The 22,154-nt window shown below is 42.7% G+C and overlaps 1 protein-coding gene across 1 annotated transcript in view; it reads right to left on the bottom strand.

Annotated features, from left to right (window-relative positions):
* The window catches only part of Hsf2bp (heat shock transcription factor 2 binding protein), an 83,464-nt gene that overhangs the window by 60,535 nt on the left and 775 nt on the right, over positions 1–22,154 (bottom strand). The window contains exons 2-4 of the mRNA XM_055607016.1: positions 21,616–21,766; positions 11,419–11,522; positions 1,717–1,866 (exon numbers count right to left, since the gene is read on the bottom strand). Coding sequence (XP_055462991.1) covers positions 1,717–1,866; positions 11,419–11,522; positions 21,616–21,766 — 405 coding nt within the window. The remainder of the gene's footprint in view (positions 1–1,716; positions 1,867–11,418; positions 11,523–21,615; positions 21,767–22,154) is intronic.

The following is a 22,154-nucleotide window of genomic DNA, read 5'->3' as shown; positions in this document are numbered from 1 at the left end:
GGAGAAAAGCAGTCAATCCTGAGCCGCACACCTGGCCACAGTGGTGAGAACAAGTTACTTTTTAGTTTTCAGTCCTAAGTGAGACATCTGTGTCAACCCCACACACCAAGGCTTGGAGAACATCACAGAAGACTGGGTTGGAGGATAAAAAGGATTGCTGTGACAAAGTAAATAACCTGTAATTAATATAAAAAATAAAAATACTTTTAAAAAGGAGTGCTGTGAAGTGCCGTCCTCTGGACATGATGTGACCATTGCACTAATGAGCGCATAGCTGCTGTGTACCCCCACACGACCTGCACAACCCAAGCCAGTCCACATTCTAGCAGTGAGGAGAGATGGGCTATGAGGACGGCTGCTGGGGATCACTGCTCGTCAGGACTGTGGGCACTGCTAGCTCCACGCTCTAGTGGATGGCCCCACATACGTGTATAAGCAGGCAGCACTAACCAGACTTGGTGACATATAAATGAAAAAGGAAGTGAAGGCAGGAAGTAGGAGGGGGACCTGGGTTCTCTGACTGGGATGTACTGTGCACATGTGTGTGCATGTGTGTACGTGTACATAGAACTGTCAAGAGCCATTTACAAGCAAAGCACATTTTAGAAGGTAAGAACAGCCTAAAGGAACTTCCTGAGTGACAGAATAGTCTAAGACTGGACTATAGGGATTGTCTCCCGACTCTAGAAATGTTCTAAGAAACCAGTTAACTGTGAGAGTCCAGTGAGTAAATAACAACATGCAAATCATCTTTATTTCTAAGACAAAGTCTCATGCAGCCCTGAAAATTTCACTCTAATAAAGCTCAACAAACTTTACAGGACACTTGCGACCTCCCTCAAGCAAACACTGTGTCCCTAAGTGGTAACTAATGTGTCTCTGGCTTCCTGCCAAACATTCCCCCTCCACTTCCATTCCTTCTCCCGGAGTCAAACTCAACCTGCTACAGGTGCTTTCCTCCCTCAGCTGTCAACTGTGCCCTGATACCACATCTGTCTCCAGTACACAGCTCTCACATGCTTCCTTCTTCCCCCTGCAGAGAGCTGCATACCTCACACCCTAACCCTCAGTCACTCATCATCATGTTCATTTTCCTATCATGCCTTGACTCAAAGCACTCGAAGGTTCTACAGCGCTCCTACCCTCAAGGCAAAACCAGCATCTGCTTCCCTCCAGTCACAAAGTGACATTCCAATACCCGATGAGCCTTACCTCCCACTGGTTCCGTACATGAACCTCCACTTGGTCAAGTGACCTTCCCTCTATCCAAAGCAAGACAGATGTCTCATCCTATACCTTTAATTTCTGTGAGTCTGTCTTTTGAACTGTCCTTACCATTTTCTGCCATTCCCACCTATTCATCAAGGCCCACCGAATTCCTTACAGGAAATTCCCTAACATTTATATATACACACACACACACACACACACACAATACATCAGGTGCATGTATATGTCAAATAATGTAACATTTTTAATTACTGTATTACCCGTGAAGTAAAACATAGACCAGCACTGTGAATGCTATTGATTTTTATGTATAAACATTGAAGTGGTTAATATACAGAAACTCCCCTTGGGTGCTGGGACAGACGATGATACTTATTTTACATATCCCCAGAGCACCAGGTAACACAGTGAACAGCAGCCAATGTCATAGCACACATGATGTCTCTTCCAGTCACAAGGCACATTCAACAGTGCCAGACAACTTACTCCTCTAAGAATGGCTTTGACAACCTCCTCACTGCTGGTTACTCCCCAGAGGACAGTACAGGTGACTGCTCCCATTTGTGTACAGTATTCTGCCTGCTGGAGGAGCTGCTGCTTTGCCTCATTCAGCTGCTGTCGAAGAGCCAACTTCTCCTAAACTCACCACAAAATAGAACAAGAAAACAGAAAATAGCATTCAATCTCAAATCACATGTTGTTTTTTTTCCACATGTTGTTTTTTCATAATGATATTTATTGGAGAGAAACATTCGGACTTCTAGAAACAGCTACAAGTAGAATCTAACCCTTACTGAGCCACAATACACATCTAAACAGTTACGTTTCAAGCCTAGAGAAGAACACATGGCTGCTTTACAGCTTATGGACACCTGCAAAGAGCTAAACTCAACTGTTCAAGTAAAGAGAAAACTAGAGGTGGCTTGGGTCCCAAGTGACCACACCCATAGCACTACCTCTAGCCTCTGGAGCAAAGTAGCACCCCTACATGCTGTTTTCATGGCACAGCATTCCTAATCAGGGAGCTTGTTATGGCCAAAGATTCACTCCACTGGCAGACACCACATTGAGTTTAGAAAAGAAAGTGCAGGAAGTCTCCTTTAGGCCAGTGGTTCTCAACCTGTGGGGCACAACCCGTTTGGGTATTAAATGACTCTTTCACAGAAAACAAAGATTTTACATTATGATTCATAACAGTAGCAAAGTTGCAGTTATGAAGTAGCACCAAAATAATTTTGTGGCTGGGGTCACTACAACGTGAGGGACTGTACTAAAGAGCTACAACATTAGGAAGGTTGAGAACCACTGTGCTAGGAAACATGGGGAAGTCTTCATGAGACTGTCATAGAAGGTGCTGGAAAGTATGAAACACGTGTGGCTATGAAATGACACCAGAATCAAACACCAGACCAAAAATCAGGTAGGAAGGTCAGAGGGGGGTGCCCCAAACATGTTCAGCCTCAGTGCAAGACCACAGAGGACAGGGAGGGTTTCCTGCCCTCCCTCCAGCAGCACCTGAAAACACCTGAATCTGGGCCAGACTCTGACAGGATCATTAAGGGAAGAAGAGAACCACTCTCCTGATGAGCCTCATATCCCAAGGATTTCTCTTCAGGTGACTGATGCAAGTTTCTCATCCTCCCCAGTGACCAAGCTTCTCTGCTGCTAAACTCCCTTTAAGGAGACAGCATTTCCTGAGAGATGAACTGGGATGGAGATATCCCTCGGCTGTAGAGCACTTGCCTATCACACATAAGGCCCTGGATTCCCAGCACTACCAAAAAGGGAACAATAAACTGAAAAAATAAAAACCTAGGTAAATTCATTTATATCAAACAATTTATTCACCACAATTTAAATTATACTAGCTTTTTTTTTTCTTTTAAAGAAGTCAATATTCAAATAATGATAAGAAAGAGGCTTTTTGTCTGGGGTTTCAAGAGACTCAGGGGTAGGGCTAGAGAAATGGCTCAGTGATTAAGAGCACTGACAGCTCTGACAGAGAATGCAGATTCAATTCCCAGCACATACACTGTGGCTACCGATGCCTGTAGGTTCCATGGGTTCCAACACCCTATTCTGGCCTCCGTAAGTACCAGGCTTGCATATGAATACACATAAATACACGCAAGAAAAATAACCATGCCCATATAATAAAAAATAAATATTTAAAAAATCAAAATACAAAACTATATGTTTTTCATGTCTGACTTAATGACACTGCAGCCTGCATTACTAGGCCGCCCTTCACACGCACATAACTGAACTGGCAAAATAATGGATTTCATCATGACATATTTATATGCACCATCACATTTTGTTCTCACTTCTTCCCTCCATCACATCCACAGTCAATAGCAGAGATAAATAAATATACCCATACTTAGGTGTTTTCAGCTAACTTTCTGCACTCATACATGGTTCAGGTACCATGAAATGGTGCTACCTACATTCAGAGTGGGTCTTCCATCCCATCTAGATTAAGGCGCTCAAGACAATTCCCCACAGATGTGAACGGATGTAGACAACTGCTACTCTCTTCCCACGCAGGTTGTGTCACATACAACAGCATACTGGCAAATGGCCACACTTTTTAAGTTTACTGAAAGCATACTGGGAAAGGGCAAGCCCTCCCTTGTTTATGTCAAATGTTCTCCAAAATTTGCCCTGTCCTGGGTCAGCCCTCTCTCCCTAGCTCTGTAACAGAGAGAAGGAAAAACAGCAAGTAGCTAAGGGGATAAAAACATTGTGTCCTTAAGAACAGCTAGAAGGGGAGCCTGTCCAACAGAGGTTATTATTGTTGATCCATGGTGTAACGCGCCTTCGGTGGAAACTAAATAGAGAGCCTCCCAACCAGTAGCTCCAGTATCTGCTCCCCCCACCCCAGTCCATTTCTTCTGGGTGTTGCAAGCTTCCACTAAATGATTACCTTTGTTTGCTCACAATCAGGCTACATCAGTCACGTTTGACGATGTTTTTTGTTACTTGCTATTTGTTCTTTTACTTTTGCTTGCTACATACTTAAACTCATTTATCTAAAACTGCAAGTACAGAACTTTTAAAATATATCACAACAAAATCCTGTTCCATTTTCTAAAAACTAATAAGGTAAATTTCAACCTTCAAACATCAAACAGGCATAGTGGTACACACATAATCCCAGCACTCAGGAGTCAAAAACCAGAACTGACAGAATACATAGTGATATTCTGTCAAATGGTGGGGGCGGGAAGCCAAAGGGTAAGAAAAACTATATCCAATACATAAAAGGCCCACCACACATACCTTCAGATATGTGTGAATATCACATACTCACCGATCAGATTCACTGATTCAGGTGCTGCTGATCATACATCAGATTCACTGATTCAGTCAATAGAGGTCTGAAGCTTCCACACCTGACTTTTCTGTAGGTGCCACCACATGAACTCAGTACCTCATGCTCACACAGCAAGCACTTTACCAAATAAGCCATCTCCCCAGTCCAAGTATAGTAACAATTTATACAGCACTTGCATTGAATTAGATAGCATAAACAATCTTATTTATTAATTAAGGTATGTGTAAGCAATACACTTATTCATAGAAAGGTCCTGAACACCCTAGGACTATCCACAAGGGGTCCTGGAGCTTATTCCTCTCAGATGCTGAGGGACAACTGTATCTAAAATAGAGGACAAATCTAACAGGGAAGAAGAGTTGGGTTCTAGTCTGTCTTAGCTGTGACCCTACAAGCTACAGCAGTGACTGGCCTAGCAAGACAGACCCCCTGCGGCAACAGTGGAGCAAATGCTATGGAGGTAACCAACCACTTTCTTATTAGATTTAAATCTCACTCCACAAGATGAAATCTTTTTCCTGATACTGACTGTTAAATGGGTCCAAAGCCCATATCTGTCTAAGTCCTTGGCCCTAGGGAAGAACAGTACGACTATTCTGCAGTATTCTATAGTAACACCTGCCCCTAAGTTCTTATCTTTCTACCTACCTAAAGATTAGTGCCAGCCCTCATCAGAGAAGCTGCCTTTTAGAGAAGATGACAACTAATACAGAGACCTACAGCTGGTCAACATGCAAAATCCTGCAGAGTGCTCAGCTCTAAATAGAACATGCATACTACACACACACACACACACACACACACACACACACACACAGACACACACACACACACACATACAGAGAGAGAGAGAGAGAGAGAGAGAGAGAGAGAGAGAGGAGGGAGGTGCTCAGGGACCATTGTGGAAGAGAGGGAAGAAAATTTGTAAGAGCCTGAAGGAGTAGAGTTTGTATAAAAACTGTATCTGCTGGACATGACAGTGCAGCTGAACACATGAATTCATGGTATTCATGAACATGTGCAAATCAGCCAGGATAGAGACTGTGAATACCTTTCATTCCAGCACTTGGGAGGCTGAGGAAGATCAAAGTTCAATGCCAGTCTAAGCTACATAGAGTTGAAGGGAGCTCAGGTTCCATTGTAAGACCCCATCTCAAAAAAAAAAAAAAAGAAAAGAAAAGAAAAGAAAAGAAAAAAAAAGAGGAACAGCAGCTGCAGTTGCCTTTCAATAAATGCCTGTATTGAATAATCAGGGTCTCAAACGCTTTAAGTATTATCAATAGTCCTAGTAGTCTGGCCTTAGTGGAAATGAGGAACTATTTTAGCTTTGACTATTTTTCTATTTCTAGTCAAGTTTCCTGTTGAACAGTTCACTGGTTGAACCGGGATAAGCAAGCTGGCTATAATAAGGCCACTTGTCTCCGGCAGCTGTCTTTTCTGTAGCACTGTCTGTGGTCTGCCCAGGCCTGTACAGATCATGAGGCAGGACTGGAGGCTTATTTTAGAGCTGAGGAACCAGGAAAGAATCCAGCAACTAGAAGACTGAATTAGATTACTGCCAATAAGTGCTTCAGTAAGGGTAAAAGTCATTATGAAAAGACAGAAATGACTGAATCCAGTATGTAAGAACAGCATGGAATCAAAACCATGAGAGTGCTGTGCAAGCAGCAATTCCTGCCTCCCTTTGGGGGCGGGCTCTTATGCAAGGGCTTTTCTGTGAATGTAGTAGTAACGTAATGTAACGAAGTCGTTTCCTTCCCTTCACTGAAGCAACTAGGTTGGATCATGGGAAGAGGACAGTGGAGACTGGATGCCTACCTACTCTTGGAGTGCAGAGGCTGCCCAGGTTAGGAGTCTTGGCAATGGCAAAAGGCCTTGGCACTGTGGTACAGGCATAGCTGTTGGGGATACAGAACACCTGGAAAGGACTTATAGCTGTTTGTTTGGGTGTTTGTTTTTAAAACAAGTCTTATGTAGTCCAGGCAGATCTGCAACTCACTATGTAACAGAGGATGATCTTGAACTTCTGACCTTCCTGCCTCTAACTTCCAAGTGCTAGGTGTATACTACCATGCCCACTCTATGCAGTACTAGAGATAAATCCATGGCCTCATTCATGCTAGGCACTGTACTAACAAGGTAAAGCTCCTACCACACTTTAGTTTGATATCCCTGTACACAATGTGTCTGTGCCACAAGCCTTTTCAGTAATGAACTGGTATGCTGTTAGTCGTTCATCACTGACAAATGCCTGACAGGACAATGTAAAAGGATGAAATATTTCTTTTCCATCATGGTTTCAAGGTTTCGGTCCATTCCACAGCTGTAGTTCAGAGCAGAGCAAAGTTGCTCACCTCATGGATACCAGCAAGCAAAAAGAGAACAATCCTGTGCTTTTTCCTTCTTGCCCTTTTATTCCATCTGGGTTCGCAACTATTGTATGACACAAGTAGCATTCAGAGTAGCTGCTCCCTACTTAATCACCCATGGAAATACTTTCACAAGCACAGCAGAAGTGTACCCTAAAAATGTCCTCAGTATTTCCCTGTCCAAGTTGACAATCAGTATGAACTGTCACAAGTCCACCCTCTGCCAACTTGACACCCAAACACATCTTAAACCACATCTCCTAAAACCATCCCTAATTTCCAAAAATAACAAGGCCATAATTAATAAGACATGAAAAAAATCATCCTATGTGTACCCCAAAATATTTTAGTTCATTTCCCCAGTGTCTCAATAGTTCCAAAATTGCTCAATAGAACAAGAACAAAATTTCCCGAGACTCAATGCAAGCTCTCACCTGTGAGCCCCTGTAAGACCAAAAAGAAAGTTTTGCATTTCCCAAGTATAAGGCAGAGTAAAGACTTCCATTCCAAAAGGGGCACAAGGAGAGGTAAGAAGAAACCAAAGCAAGATGGAACTCAGCAGGGCAAATGTAAGCTCCCGTAGTTCTATGGCTGGTATTCCAGACATTCAGTGGTGTTATCTAGGTGCCAAAAATGGTATAATCTGGATGCCCAAAGGCTGGGTTAGCCCGGTCCCCACAGTAGGCTACTGCAGCCACATGGCTCTTCCACACTGACCCTGCTCACTATCTAGAGCTCTCCTTGGCAGACAGTCTACATTCCAGCATCTTTAGCTTCCTCAGGTCTCGACTCCATCGCAACTTCATTTGCTGCTCTCCCAAGGTCTACCTCCAAGTACTCTTACCTCTGTCAAACATCACCTGGCCTCCTCAACACTCCTTTGAAATCTGAGTAGAAGCCTCTATGACCTGTCTTGCAAAACCAGCATCAGATGGAAGACAGCAAGGTCTGCCACTAGCTTAGGCTATAACCGGGTCCCAGTGTAGACAAATTCATTGAATGTTCTTTAGTCCAGTTCCCATCTCAACTCTCCTGAGCATAAACTTTGTATCTTTGTATCTATAGTCATTTTGATCTTCTGAGTTCCTCCACCAGGATCATCCAGAAGTTCTGCTTACAGTATTTTAAGCTGTGCTGGCCTGTGACTATCTCAGTAACTGAGCAAGGCTGGTAGAATCCAGGTAGGGCATGATTATATTACAACTGAATAGATCAGTTCTTGCCTAACATGCACAAGGACCAAGGTTTGATCTCTAGCACGCACACATGTGTACACACACACACACACACATACACACATATGCACACACACACACAAAGAAAAGGAAACTCAAGGGACAATTTCATAGGTCATCTTGAAAAAGGGTACCTCTGAAGGTCTGTCTTTTAATTCATCTTTTCAGTGGACTTAAACTTTAACACTTTTTTTTTTAAATAGGCTCTCTCTACATAGCTCTGACTGTCCTGGAACTCACTCTGTAGACCAGACTGATCTCAAACTCGAAGAGATCCTCCTGTCTCTGCATCCTAAGTGCTGGGATTAACACCAGGTTATACTCTTGCCTGTAGAATGAGTCAGCTCTCCCTCATCACTGAGCTGCCCTCAAGGTACCTTTTCTATTGTCTTGGTACATACAACAGTGCTAATCTCTAACAATTATTGATTTACTGGTCCCAACTTTAAATGTGATTTTTTTTGGCCAGTTTTAAAAATCTTTCTGTCCTGTTTTTTGCTGTAAATGTTCACTGTAAATCAGGCTAAAAGTGGGCAGCAAAACCCCTGTGAGAGCCTGAATGCTAGACAAAAATTTCCTTTTCCAAGGAATTGGTAAGATTGTAAGAACCTCAGGACCACAAAGTCCACTGTGAAACTGTGTCTTGTAAATATGCCAAGGAAGCTATACCACTGAAGTATCCACACTATCTCTGAGTATCCACACTATCTCTGCCTAAACAAGACCTGAACAAATTGCGACACCAATTGACATACTAATGTGAGTGAGGAAAGCTCACAGGGCCTACCCCTAAATGAAGAACTACAAGCATTTTACAACTACTGAGAGGAGAATTAGTCTTGCCCAGAAGAAATCCCTAATTGACTATCTATACCAAGTGGTCAGTCCTAGCCTCATATACATACAAGCAAACAAAAAACACTCAGAAAGTTACATTTAGATGTTTATTCATTTACATACATATGCATGTATATATGTATGTATGCATGCATAAACATGTGTTTGTATAACAAATGATAATTAAAGAAAAATAGGTCATGAATTTGAGAGGGAACAGGGCTTGGGGGAATGAGAAGAGTAAGAAAGAAAAAGAGGGGATGTAATTATGCATTATTTTAATTAAAACTAAAATTCTTCTTTCAGAGTACTCACCCAGTCACCTTTGACTCAGCCTCCCACAAAGTCTTGCAGCATAGACACAGATAGGCGAGATTGCTGCGATAATGCAACATGAATGCCACAGTCCAATTTCCAATGGAATCCTTGATCCCAGTCTCTATTCTGCATTTCTAGTTTGCTGACATCCCACCATAATCCTCAGTAAGCTCTACTCACAGTCTTTTAAGAGTTTTCTAGTTTATATGTCCAGTTTTCCAAATCCCTCCTACAAAATAGCTCCACAGGCTTACAAACCACATGGCCAGGTTTAGTCAAAGCAATGGCTCTGCTCCCAGCACCAACACTGTGTAAAGCAGAGCTTTCTATTGCTATGACAAATACCTAAGAGAAAAACAATCAAAAGGAAGAAAAATTCATTTGACTTACAATTTCACAGACTTCACATCCACGCATGGATGTCACTTGTGGATGTCTTAGAATTTACTATGTAGCCCAGGCTAGCCTTGAACTCACAGAGTCTGCCTGCTCCTGCTTTCCAAGGCTGTGTTTTAAATGTCTATCAACTCCTTCACCCCTACTGGTCAATTTCAAGGCCATAAATGTTTAATCTAAAACTAACCAGACTGCCTTGCAATTTATCGCCTGATCTTAATGGAATATAGCAAAACTACAACCTCAACTTTGTGTAGGTGACACAAAGCCTAATCCAGGTTTAAGAACATGTTCTTTCCTACCACGTTCTGCTTGCTCGGTATTAAAAGGTGAGCCAACTCTCCCAATTTCCAAAAACCTCTACTACAGCCACAAACATTTAGAATTCCCTAAGACGTCAGCTCGCAGTATGTCCCTGGACCAGACATTCAATCTCTTGTACAATAGCAATACCTGCTGATGTGCCTTTGATGGAAACACATGAGACACAAAGGGCAGTGTGCCTGCTCGCACACAGCAAACATCCAAAACACATTAGCTGCCATTGCTCAGCACTATTGTTGCTTTATTATTTTAAAATACGAAGATATGCAAGCCCCAAATTTTACAAATGGAAGCACAGAACTAGTTTTATCGGAGATGAAATAATGTATGCCATCCAACTGTAAAAATGCTTTCAAAAATATTATAGGGGCTAGAGAGGTGGCTTGGTAGTTAAAAGCACTTGCTGCTATTGCAGAGGACCTGGGTTCAGTTCCAGCACTCACATGGTAGCTTACTGTGGTCTGAAACTCCAGTTCCAGAGGATCTGATACTCTATTCTGGCCTCTGGGAAAACCAGGGCCCAAAACTGTGCCACAGACACACATGCAAGCAAAATACTTGTACACATAAAATAAAATAATTTAAAAAATAGTCTCCCCAATAGTAAAATAAAATATAATTAGTTATTTCCTAAGTTTCAATAAATTATACCCAAATTAATTAGAAATGTTTCTAACTTAATATATCTACCATCAATTACAAGTTGTCCTATACCCAGTATTTTATCCCAGATTCCTACTATGTTGTAAGCATATGCAATACGGCATATTTTTTTGTTTTGTTTTGTTTGAGACAGGATCTCCCTATGTTGCCCTAGCTGCCCTGGAACTCACTATGTAGACCAGAGTGGCCTCAAACTTACAGAGATCCACCTGTCTCTCCCTCCCAAGTGCTGAGATTGAAGGCTTTCACCATTATGCCCAGCTGAAGTAGCCTTTTAAACATAAATGTTAAAAAGGAAGCCAGTGAAATGCTCATCAGGTAAAGATACTTGCTGCCAAGCTAGAACCCACACAAGGAAAGAACCAACTTCTACAAGTTGTCCTCTGAACTCCATAGAGTGATGCATACACACACCTGCACAACACACCTAAACATACACACACTCTCTCATGCACACACACACACTCTAAATGTACAAAAAACATTTAATTAAAAGGAAGTGAATGATGTACATGTCAAATGGCTATAAACTCTACTAATAGCTCACCCACCTTACAACCTAGTCAAAGTACACATATTTGAAACTCCAAGTTCCTGAGGGTTAACAGAGAAAATGGGAGACCACCCGCTCCTTGGGAGCAAAAGGCAGCAAATCAGCAGCGCCTTCTGGACTGGCCACCTGGAGCTGCTTCACCCAGGAGCCTACCTTTTTCTCCCTTCCATTGTCTGCCTGCGCAATGTCTAGCCGGGCCTTGAAGTGTTCACAGTCCAATCTCAGCTGCTCTAATTCTTCTTCTTTCCTTTCCTGGTCTAGAAGAGACAGAAAAATACTCAAGAAATGTCAAATCAGACTCAACATTCTTACAGTCCTATTTCTAAGCTCTCTTCCATTTTTCAAGCCATACCAGTAATCTTTTTTGGCGGATGGCAGGAGGTAGATCTTAGGGAGTGAACCTTGGGCCCATGCACACTAAGCACACTGTAGAACTGAACTGCCTCCTGTTCTGAAAGAAATTCTCCTGTTATGTTACTTTGTGATTTTAAGGCCTCATTTACTGCCAGACGTGTACTCAAGGCCTCAAGAAAATGAGTTATTTAAAGTACTGAAGGCAGAGCTGAGAAGCCCGATTATCTCATGGCACAAACTTGTATCTGTGCCATAAAAAGCAGAAGGCATCTCAGGAGTGGCTGGTGCCAGCAGGAGCTGACTCACAAAGCAAGTCCCACCAACTGGCAGCCTGACTCAATGGGAACAACTGCAGTAGTAGTCAATGGAGGCGGGAAACAGCAGAGATCAAGACAAGAAAGTGCTGCATGAGGGGGTAGAGTCTACGTAACACTTCCTCTCCACCATAATCATTTAGCTGATGAGTCAAATGGCCAACAAAAACCCCAAGACACCCACATCAATAAATCAACGAAAAGCATTATTAACAACTTTAAATATGGTCGTACTGCAGATATACCGGCGTTTTAAAAAATTGTATACTTAATTCAAATTATTAAGCATTTGATCTCCAGGCTAAGAAATTGATCTCTTCTTTTTTTGCCAATATATACAAGATTTGAGAACAAATATGAATAGTTAGTGGCTGACTAAAGTCTAATATGCTAGGATCCCAGAAGACTTGAGCCTGGTGCATGGAGTTTGTGCTTCCATGGGTTTAGGTGGACCTCAAAACTTACATTTCTTTTCTGTAGGAATTTTTTTTCTAGTAACAATTTCTTGAACGTATGTAATACATTTTGCTCATTTCCACCCCCATTATCCACTCTCATGCCCTTCCTATTCCTGATGATCTTCTTATTGCCAAGAAGTCTCCTCCTCCTTTCATGTCTTTGTTGCTGCTGTTTTGTTTGGTTATTCTTGTGTGTATGACCTTCTGAGTTTAATTACTGTTCCATTAACATGGCGTATAGGCAATTTTACACCACTGAAGAAAATTATTCCCCTTCTATGTGCAACCAGTAACTGCCAAGAGGTCCTCAGAGATTTATGTATGATTTATATATGGGGGCTGGAAAGATGGCTCAGTGGCTAAGAATACTGACTGCTCTTACAGAGTTTTGTTTCCAGAACCCACATGGCAGCTTACAACTGCCTATAACTCTGACTCCCACTTCTGGCCTCCTCATCACCAGGCATGAATATGGTGCACATACATACATGCAAGCACTCACACATACACATAAAAGATAAATACATCTTTTTTAATGTTTTGCCTGCATATATGTTTGTATCTGTACCATGTTCATGCCTGATGTCAATGGGAGTCAGAAGAGGGTGTTGGATACCTGGAACTGGAGTTACCAACAGCTGTGGATTACCAGTGCTGGGAATCAAACCCTAGTCAAGAGCAGCAAGTACTCTTAACCACTAAGCCATCGCTTCAGCCCAAAGAAGTTACATTTCTAACAAGTTTTCTGGGCAAGGATTTATGGAAATCATAGATCAAAAACAACTACTTCAAGTCAACAGCCTCAGCTCTCAGTGCTAACAATAGAAAAGGAACACACAGTGGACAAGAGAGCTCAGCTACAGCAATGTGAGAGTATGAACGGAGGGTAATGGAACCTGAGGAAGGCAGAGTGCCTCTAAGTATAGAAGAACATACACCCTCCACCTTAGGAACAAAAGGTTTACTGGTGATGCTCAATGAAGTGCAGGCAAAGAAAGGGGCAGGGCTTTGTGCTCCAAAGGTCTGAGAAGGCAACAGGACACTTAACACAAATGCAAAACAAAACAAAACAAACAAACAAACAAACAAAAACCAGAGCTACTTGGTATCCCAAGTGTTATGGAGAAAGAAACAAGGAAAGTGTTTACATTTCCTTGAGACCCCGTCCAAGAAGGAAGATTAGAACCCAAAGGTCAACAGACAAGTTGGAGATTATGAAACTGGCTGGCAAGCTCCCTTTCACATTTCCTAGAAACATGCAAGCCACGCTGGGCTATTTATTCTCCCTACGTCAGAGCTGTCTTTTCAGGTATGTCGTACTATATGAGTTCTACTTTGTCTCACTAATCCTGATCATTAATTATTATTATTAAAAATAATATTGTTGAATATATGCAACTGTGTTGAATGTTACTTATACATACTTATACGTATACTATAATCATACATGAACTCTGAAATACATAACCAACCAGAAACTGAGTAATAAAATTATCAGTAGCTTAGGATTATTCTCTTTGCAGCTAACTCTTAAAGTCTACTTCTATTATTAAGCATTGTTACTCATACACAGCATTGTTACTCATACACAGTAGATTTGTATCTACAAATCTTGTCACGTAAAAACATATAGAAACTAGCTCTAACTACCCAACACCTTCATTATAACAAATTCCTCTCTGTGTAGCTTTATGTGAACTTACCGAAGGCTTTCATACCAAAGCAACAGGCTTAACAAGGCCCTTGTTACAATATGGATCCCAGAAAATTCCAGGCCACTGTTCAAGAGACTGTGCTCATGCCGACATGGCTGCATCAGCTGTGTCAGACCGCCGCCTTGTGGCCAGATGGGACCATTGCTGGCAACCTACCACCACCAGGGCAGGAGACTGTCATGTTTTGTTTTAGGCCGTACGAAAGTGTATGGAAGGTTGCAGGCACTGCCTAAATATTTTCACACTAGTATAACTTCTTTATACATTCTTCACCTTTCCACTTGGACAGAAAAAATACAGCTCTAGTTAAAACAGAAGATCTTTTCCTTTAGGAATAGACTTTTTTTTAATGAGGTTTTTTTTTTCTTCTTTTTTTAGATTTATTTATGCAATACCCTGCCTGACTGTATGTATACATGCCAGGAGAGGGTACTAGATCTCATTATAGATGGTTTTGAGCCACCGTGTGGGTGTTGGCAATTGAACTCAGGACCAGTTAGGAAGGGCAGGCAGTGCTCTTAACCACCAACCCATCTCTCCAGCCCCAAGAATAGACAGTTTTTAAGCCAGCTGGTGCATGCCTTTAATTCCAGCACTCAGGAGCTAGAGGCAGGCAGATCTCTGGGTTTGAAGCCAGGCTACACAGAAAACCCCTGTCTTGGGAAAACGAGAGAGAGAGAGAGAAGATAAAGATACTGCCTTTGGCCAGAAATGCTAGCACTAATCCTAGCACTCAGGAGGCGGTGCACAGATCTCTGTGAGTTCCAAGCCAGCCTGGTCTACATAGAAGCTCTAAAACAGTCATGAAAATACATAAAGACAAACAAAAATGTAGTGTTTTGCAAATGTTTTAAACCTAGAAACAGAAGTAACAGACAATGCAATGATTGCTACATAGAACTGAGATATCTTACACAAACTGTATGAAAACAGGGTGTCTGTCAGCCAGCCTAGCAGTTTCCCCTGCTTTTGGTATTGGAAACAGGAGACTCTCTAGCTACATAAACTGGATGGAGGGTGGCACACTAGACCGACCAGTAATACAAGAAAGCCATCTATGTCACAGACTATTTCAACAGCAATACTGTGAAATAACTATATAGCTCTGGCTTTGTTTAGGGGGGTTAAATTACAGAATCCAGATGCCTCGGTCTCCCCAGGGCTGGGGTTATAGGTATGCACCACCACACTAGCCTGATAGGTTTGAATTTAGGATCCTTTTTTGTGGTGGTGGTGGTGGTGGCAGTGGCGGCAGCTGACTTCTTGATAGCACTGGGGACTGAATCTAAGGTCTTGAGAATATTTGGTTAGTCCTCTATCGCTAAGATATGTCCCCAAGCCCTCTCCTTTCATTTTTGAGGCAAGGTTGCCCAGGGTAGATTTAAATTTACTCTGTAGTTCTGGAAAACTCAAAATCATTGTCCTCCTGCTACAGTTCTCCCCCAAGTAGCTGGCATGGCGTGTGACACCAGATGTAGTTCTGACAGTGTTAATGCCATGAGAATGACTATCTCCACATTCACCCTATTCAGAGAGAGAATAGAGCTGTCACTGAAAGGCAGGGCTTCTGAAACAGATCAAAAAGTTATGATTATATTGGGGTCTGGTTTCTCTTGCTCCATTGCATGACATGTTCATAACAAATCATCAGTTATTTTCCATTAATGTGAAATGCTTTTTACCAAAATAGCTGTCTGAAAACAAAAATACATTTTTAAATCACCAGTGACTTTTTCCTTCCTATCACTCTGGCAGGTTCAGAGAAATGAGTGCAATCCTGACATGCTCCATCTTTACTCTGAGCTGAGCCTGGATGGTGTACTCCCTTCCCAGCATGTGGAAAGTGTGCCTCACAAGCCTGCAGACTTCCAAACCCAAGTCCAGGTGTTAGAAGGCTAAACTCGATGTGAAACCTGACAGGTAAGATTGTTCCTTTTCTGTTTCTGCCCAACAGTCCCTGGATTGTGGAAACACTTTGGCAGACCCTACCTCCACCTCCACATGGCCTTATTCTTCACACCGTCTTCCTTTTCTGGCTTCCCTATATCTTCACACAGACCTCACCCTGTAAGTGCTCAAAATTCTTCTGACAAGAATGGTATACTGAACTAGAGCCCAACAGCCCTCATTTTGCCTCTGTGAAAACTTTTTCCCAGAGTCCCATTCTGAGGACCTGGGGACTAGGCTTGAAGGTGTCTTTTCAGGGAAGTACTTGACAGATACTTCTGCAACTTGCCACAGTTTCATCAGACTATCAGCCTCTTGTGAGGCATTCCTACTGACATGGTTTTCCAAAGCAAACAGCCATCTCCAGAACGATGCTGCATTCTACAAGGCTCCCAGAAATAAGCCATTGCAGTGGCTCAAGGGCTACAAAATTAAAGATGCAAATGCAGATCTGGACCACTATTCCAGAGGAGTTTTTAAGTATTTCAGGTTCGCAGAATAATCCAGGGATCCACAGAAGGCCACCACTTAAGTTTGCCTGTGGAACACTGCATTAGTCTAGCAAATTCATTGTCAGAGTGAGCAGAGACACAGTGCACAATCTGTATTTTCCAACATGCTAAACTGAAATCCATTTGCCTACCATACTAAATGCTGTCCCATAGCTCTTGAATAAACTACTTCTAGAATGTCCTTTAACTGTCTCCTGAGTATACTCCTTCATAAAGCTGCCTTGGCTTCCCCTATCCTACCCCCTAGGGATTCTGGTGGCCTTTTTCTGGTTATATGGTGTCTGTGACATACTTCCTGTTATACTGTCATTGTTTTTCATTTTCTCGTGTCCTTGTGGATTCCTTTAAGTAACCAGTAGAGGGCCCTCACGGATCAAGATCCTAAATCTCACAAGATGTTCTAGTAGTATCTAAAAACCCCAATCATCCTGTCCCATTTCAAGTCACAAGAGTCTTGGGTGTAAGTGCAATCTGGCTTTGGCATTTCACCCCACTCTCCTTAAGGTTTATCTGGCTGGCTAGGCAAGAATATCCTTCCTCACCATTCTGTGTGCATGCCTTCCTAAACTAAATATCCAGTTGAATAAGACAGCCTTCTCTGATTAATTAGGGCCATTCTTCAGCCAAGGACATACAACTAGCCGTGCTCCCCTGCTGAAACTGCCAAACAAGCTCTTTACCCTCTTAAGGCTCTGCTCCTTGAGGCTGGCTCTGCCCAGGACTCAGTTGCTAGCAGCTAACCCTTTTCAGTCCTCACTAGAGGCAGAAAATCATAGAATATTTCAGTCATGGACTCCGGCCTGTTATTAGCTGGATGGTCTCAGATGATAACTGAAAGCCCCACAGTGCCCTCCTTCTGCCTGACTCTCAACTGAGATATCAACAACTGTGATAAGCAACAACTGTGCAAGACTCTTCCTTTACGAGGACCTTCCTCCAGTGCTCCATACCGAAGAGCGCTGATAATGTTTTCGTGGGAGTGTTTTATATTTACGCACTTTCCAACTTGGTAAAGCTCAAGTCAAGGTTATTCCAAGTTCACTGCATGATCGTGCCTGAGCCACAACTGAAGCTGCTGGGCTGTGAATCTACCAGAATGCTCTCTCGATTACACCAGGAACTCAAGAAGCTTCCCAGCTAGAAAATATTCTTTCTCCCAGATTCCTACAATACAGGAACCATACAAACCCTTGAGAATGATTAGGTCATCTCAAACTTGCCACATCCTGGGAGTCTGGGATCTTACTCCCGGTAGTCAGGGTAAGCCTGAGCTTAGGAGGAAAAGGACAGGGGTCATGCCTGATACAGAGCTCATGTCTGCACAGTCAGAGCAGACAGCTCCTCTGGACAAGGCTTACCTAGCAATATTAAGGCTTCACAGCCATAGTAAGGTCTGGCAGTCCTGGGGATCTTACTCGGGGCCCTGCATGTAACCAGGCAAGTGTTCTAATGGCCTTATATGAGTGCTTTATAGTTCCAGGAACAACGAAAGGCCAGCAGCATGCAGGACCCAGATATTCCATCCCTCGATACTCCCACTATTCTTGACCCTAACTTAAAAGGCTGTGTCCTCCCTTCATCACCAGAACCTAGCATGCTTTTTTATGTTACTACTATTCCATCCATACAGTCAGAGTTCAGTGGAGCCACCACTTGCCCTGAGGGACATCCTCATTATTCTCCTCCATCCTGCCAACCCTTCAAACTCACCTGAGAAGTTCCAAGTGCTTCTTACCTCAACTAAACCTCCTCCCATCCTCTATAAACATCCCACCTTTACTATCCTTAGCTCGGCCATGCCCAAGTCCTTCACGAACAGGAAAACCATCTGATGAATCCAAAAATGACCCTTACTCCCATTTGTGACTTTCACACATCTCTCCTTTTCCTTCTAAAAATGAAATTGTGCTTTTGGGGAAAATAGAGAGATAGCTCAGTTAAGAGCACTGGCTGCTCTTTCAGAGGACCTGGGTTCAATATGGCAGTTAACAACTGTCTGTAAATCCAGTAACAGAGGATCCAACAAACTCTTCTAATTTCCTCAGGCATGGCACACAAGGTGGTACACACACGTGCATACAGCCAAAACACTCATACACATAAAATCGCAAGGTTTTTTTTAATGTGCTTTTTCTTCAATGTTAATTCTCAAAGACGCTTAACAAGACACTGATCAATGTTACTCCATACCACTGCTTACCTACCCAGCATCTCAAAGGCAGGTGTCTTGCTAGCTCAGAACCAGGTTCCACATTCTATCTGATACTCATCTTATCAACTCAGGCACTCAGGAGGCAGAAGCAGGTGATTTCTGTAAGTGAAAGGCCAGCCTGATCTACACAGAGAATCCCAGGACAGCCAGGGCTACCAAGTGAGACCTGTCTCTAAAAAAGAAAGATAATTCAAGAGTGAAAACTAGATAAAGGATACTTTAGAAGACCATCTCTTCAACGATGCCCAGTCAGAAAAGCACAGGTAGTCAGGGTAAGCCTGACTAGTGAGCTTAGGAGGAAAAGGACAGGGGTCATGCCTGATACAGAGCTCATGTCTGCACAGTCAGAGCAGACAGCCCCTCTGGACAAGGCTTACCTAGCAATACTAAGGCTTCACAGCCATAGTAAGGTCTGTTTAGGTCCTGGCATAGCAGCAGTTTGCTAGTTGGTGTTTATCTTGAGGACAGGGAGCAGCTATTTTAATATCTTAACCTGAACAGCATGACAGAATCAGACAAAAATGACCAGACTTGGAACAGTAGACACTGCCTAGAGGAGGCAAGTACAAAGATCCCACCAAAACAGTAGAGGTGAAGATGGACTAACAGAGCAATAATGCATCTCTAAGAACAATGAACATAACTCACTGGAGAAAGTGAGAACTCCAAGGTGTTTGTTCTAGGGTTTGTTCTTTGAGGAGACCAAATCAGGTCAGTGAGAAAAAGCCCAAGGGAATCATTATTAAACAGAACAAAGTAAAAATGACCTTGCCAAGTGAAAATATGACCTGTCATTTGTCAGGCTATAACAGTGGGCACAGATAGAGCTGGCTGCCAAGCAAACAGAAAAGAGAGTGTCTCCCATTAACTGGAAAGGGTCACAATGTCCCTTTCTTGGAGTGACTGTTCATTACTTATTTGCCAAATTCATTTTGAACACTCCCCACTATCAGAAGGAAAAATGTGACCTGGCCTAAAGAGCTACAGTAACACAAAGAAACAGCCTGACTTCCTGTTAGCCTCAAAACTGTGGGTAAGGTATGTCTAAACAGTGTTCTGCATTTATTTGAACTTCACTGTTTACACGTGAACAAGACTGGGTGCACTTTACATTCATACTCTACCTGCCTCTTTACACAAAGCTCCACCTTGCCAGCACTTGGGAGGCAATGCCCTGGGGGAGGAGGCATAAGGCACCCAGAAAGAATGGTGACATTCCCAGGCAATGACAACAGCCCTGTAGCTCTGGGAGACAGTGGTATCACTGAAGCCCAGTAAGAGGTAGACTGTAGAGGAAGCCACTGGGAGGAGGTACTTGTTGTTGAGGAATGTAACCACCAGAGGAACAAGGCAGGGGCAGATGGCAGGCCAGCACCCCTCCCATCCTCTCCCTCTCTCTTTGCTCAGGAAGCCTCTTTTGACCAGCCCTGCCAACTTCAGTCTGCACGGGGTCCACCTCCCAGAAAAAGAGTACAGGGCATAGAAGTTAATGGATGTGAAGACTCCTGAAAGAATAAGGCAGGGTATCATGTAATCATGACCATTCACCCTCTATCTTTAAAAATTATTTGCTTTTAATTCTATATGCACTGGTGTTTGGCCTGCATGTATGTCTGTGTGAGGGTGTCAGATCCCCTGGAACTAGAGTACAGACAGTTGTGAGCTGCCATGCAGGTGCTGCAAATTGAACCCAGGTCCTCTGGGAAAGCAACCAGTGCTCCTAACTGCTGAGCCATCTCTCCAACCGCCCATTCACCCTTCTAAATAGATAGGGTTGGCTCACTGGCCAGGTATATTTACACAAACTAGAAACCCATATTCTGAATATGGCTTAATCCATAGGCGACCTGGTTGTCCTTCACCTCTATGAAGACTACTATATTGCTGATTTCACATCTTACCAGCTAGGCTTGAACTCCATACATAGATGAAAATGACCTTGAACTTACACTTTATACCTCCATCACCTGAGTACTGGATTTCAGGTATACATCACCAAGTCTGCCTCAGAAACCTACATTCTTGAGTCAAGATAGTTCCTTATCTGGACTTACTGCTAGAAACATCACTTGGGTCTTTCAGTGGGTACTATGAAGCCACACTATGAGAGCTGACAGTCAAATTTGACTTGAGAAATTAGCCTTAACCAGCAAAGGTCAACTTAATTACAATTCTGTCCCAATTGGGGAAGTACTGACTCAGTCTCCAAATACCTCCAAGAAATTTAACAGGGTCCTGGACTAGTATTTTATATACTTCTATTGCAAGATACATGATCACACTGTGAACCCCGGTATTGTGTTATTTACTGGAAAAACCTGCTTTTATTTTTGGTGTGGCTCAGGCTTAGCACACACCTTTAAACCAAAAGCTTTCTGTTTGAATGGTATAAACAGGATTAAATAAAGTCAACCACAGGTCAAGAGGCAGAGCAAGCAACCAGTTGACAGAAAGTGAACAGAGGATAATATGAAAAAATAGAGAGAGAGTAAAAGGGAGTCAGGAGGACAGATAAAGAGATGCACAGGAAGTAGAAGAGAAGGATATTCAGTTTAGAGGAGGTTGAGAGAAGAAGAGATTCCTTCTGTGACATTGGCTGAGGAGGAAGGTCAGCTGGGTGCTTTCTCTGCCTCTCTGAGCTAGGAGGCCTTCACCCCAGCATCTGGCTACTGAGTCTTCATTGGTAAAACAGGATTGAGATTTTGTTCAAAACAACATACTGCTCAAATGTCAAAAGTCTTAATGGACAAGTCCTAGCAATCCTGTACTTAGCTCAACACTGCAAAATGACTCTCCTGCCCACCTAAAGACAAGCAACATACATAAGGCAAAACTCACTTTTTTCTACAGTCTTTAATTTCTGGAAACTTTCCAGTAACTCCCCATTTAATATTCTGGGTAAGAAGTCCCGCATTTGCATTACTTCCGTCGTCAGCCGATCCAGGTCCCTCTTCCTGACTTTAACAAATTCTTCTTTAGATTCTCTGTGCTAAAAGAAGAAGTAGATCTTAACATTACAATACTTCTAATCAGGTGACCAAAACTAGTATCTCCCCAGATCAACTTACTTCCCTTTTTTTTTTTTTTCACCTTTTACATTCGTAATTGTCTCATAAGTATGTTTACATATGTACCTTTGTGTGTCCGGGTATGTATGCTGGATTTTGTTGTTGTTGTTGTTCATTTTTTAGAGAGAGAGGGTCTCACTGTGTAGGCCTTGCTGTTTTGTAACTATGTAGACTAGGCAATGCGCCTGCTTCTCCCTTTCTAGTGCTGGGGTTGCAGACCTATCCCACCACCCCCAGCACCTAATGTGCCTTCTGTTACAGATGTGTGTGTGTGTGTGTGTGTGTGTGTGTGTGTGTGTGTGTGTGTGT

This window comes from Psammomys obesus, unplaced genomic scaffold (assembly GCF_907164565.1).
Source record: "Psammomys obesus unplaced genomic scaffold, mPsaObe1.curated_primary_1811, whole genome shotgun sequence".
NCBI lineage: Eukaryota > Metazoa > Chordata > Mammalia > Rodentia > Muridae > Psammomys > Psammomys obesus.
Note: the sequence above shows the minus strand (reverse complement) of the source record. Positions and strands in the feature narration are given on the sequence as shown.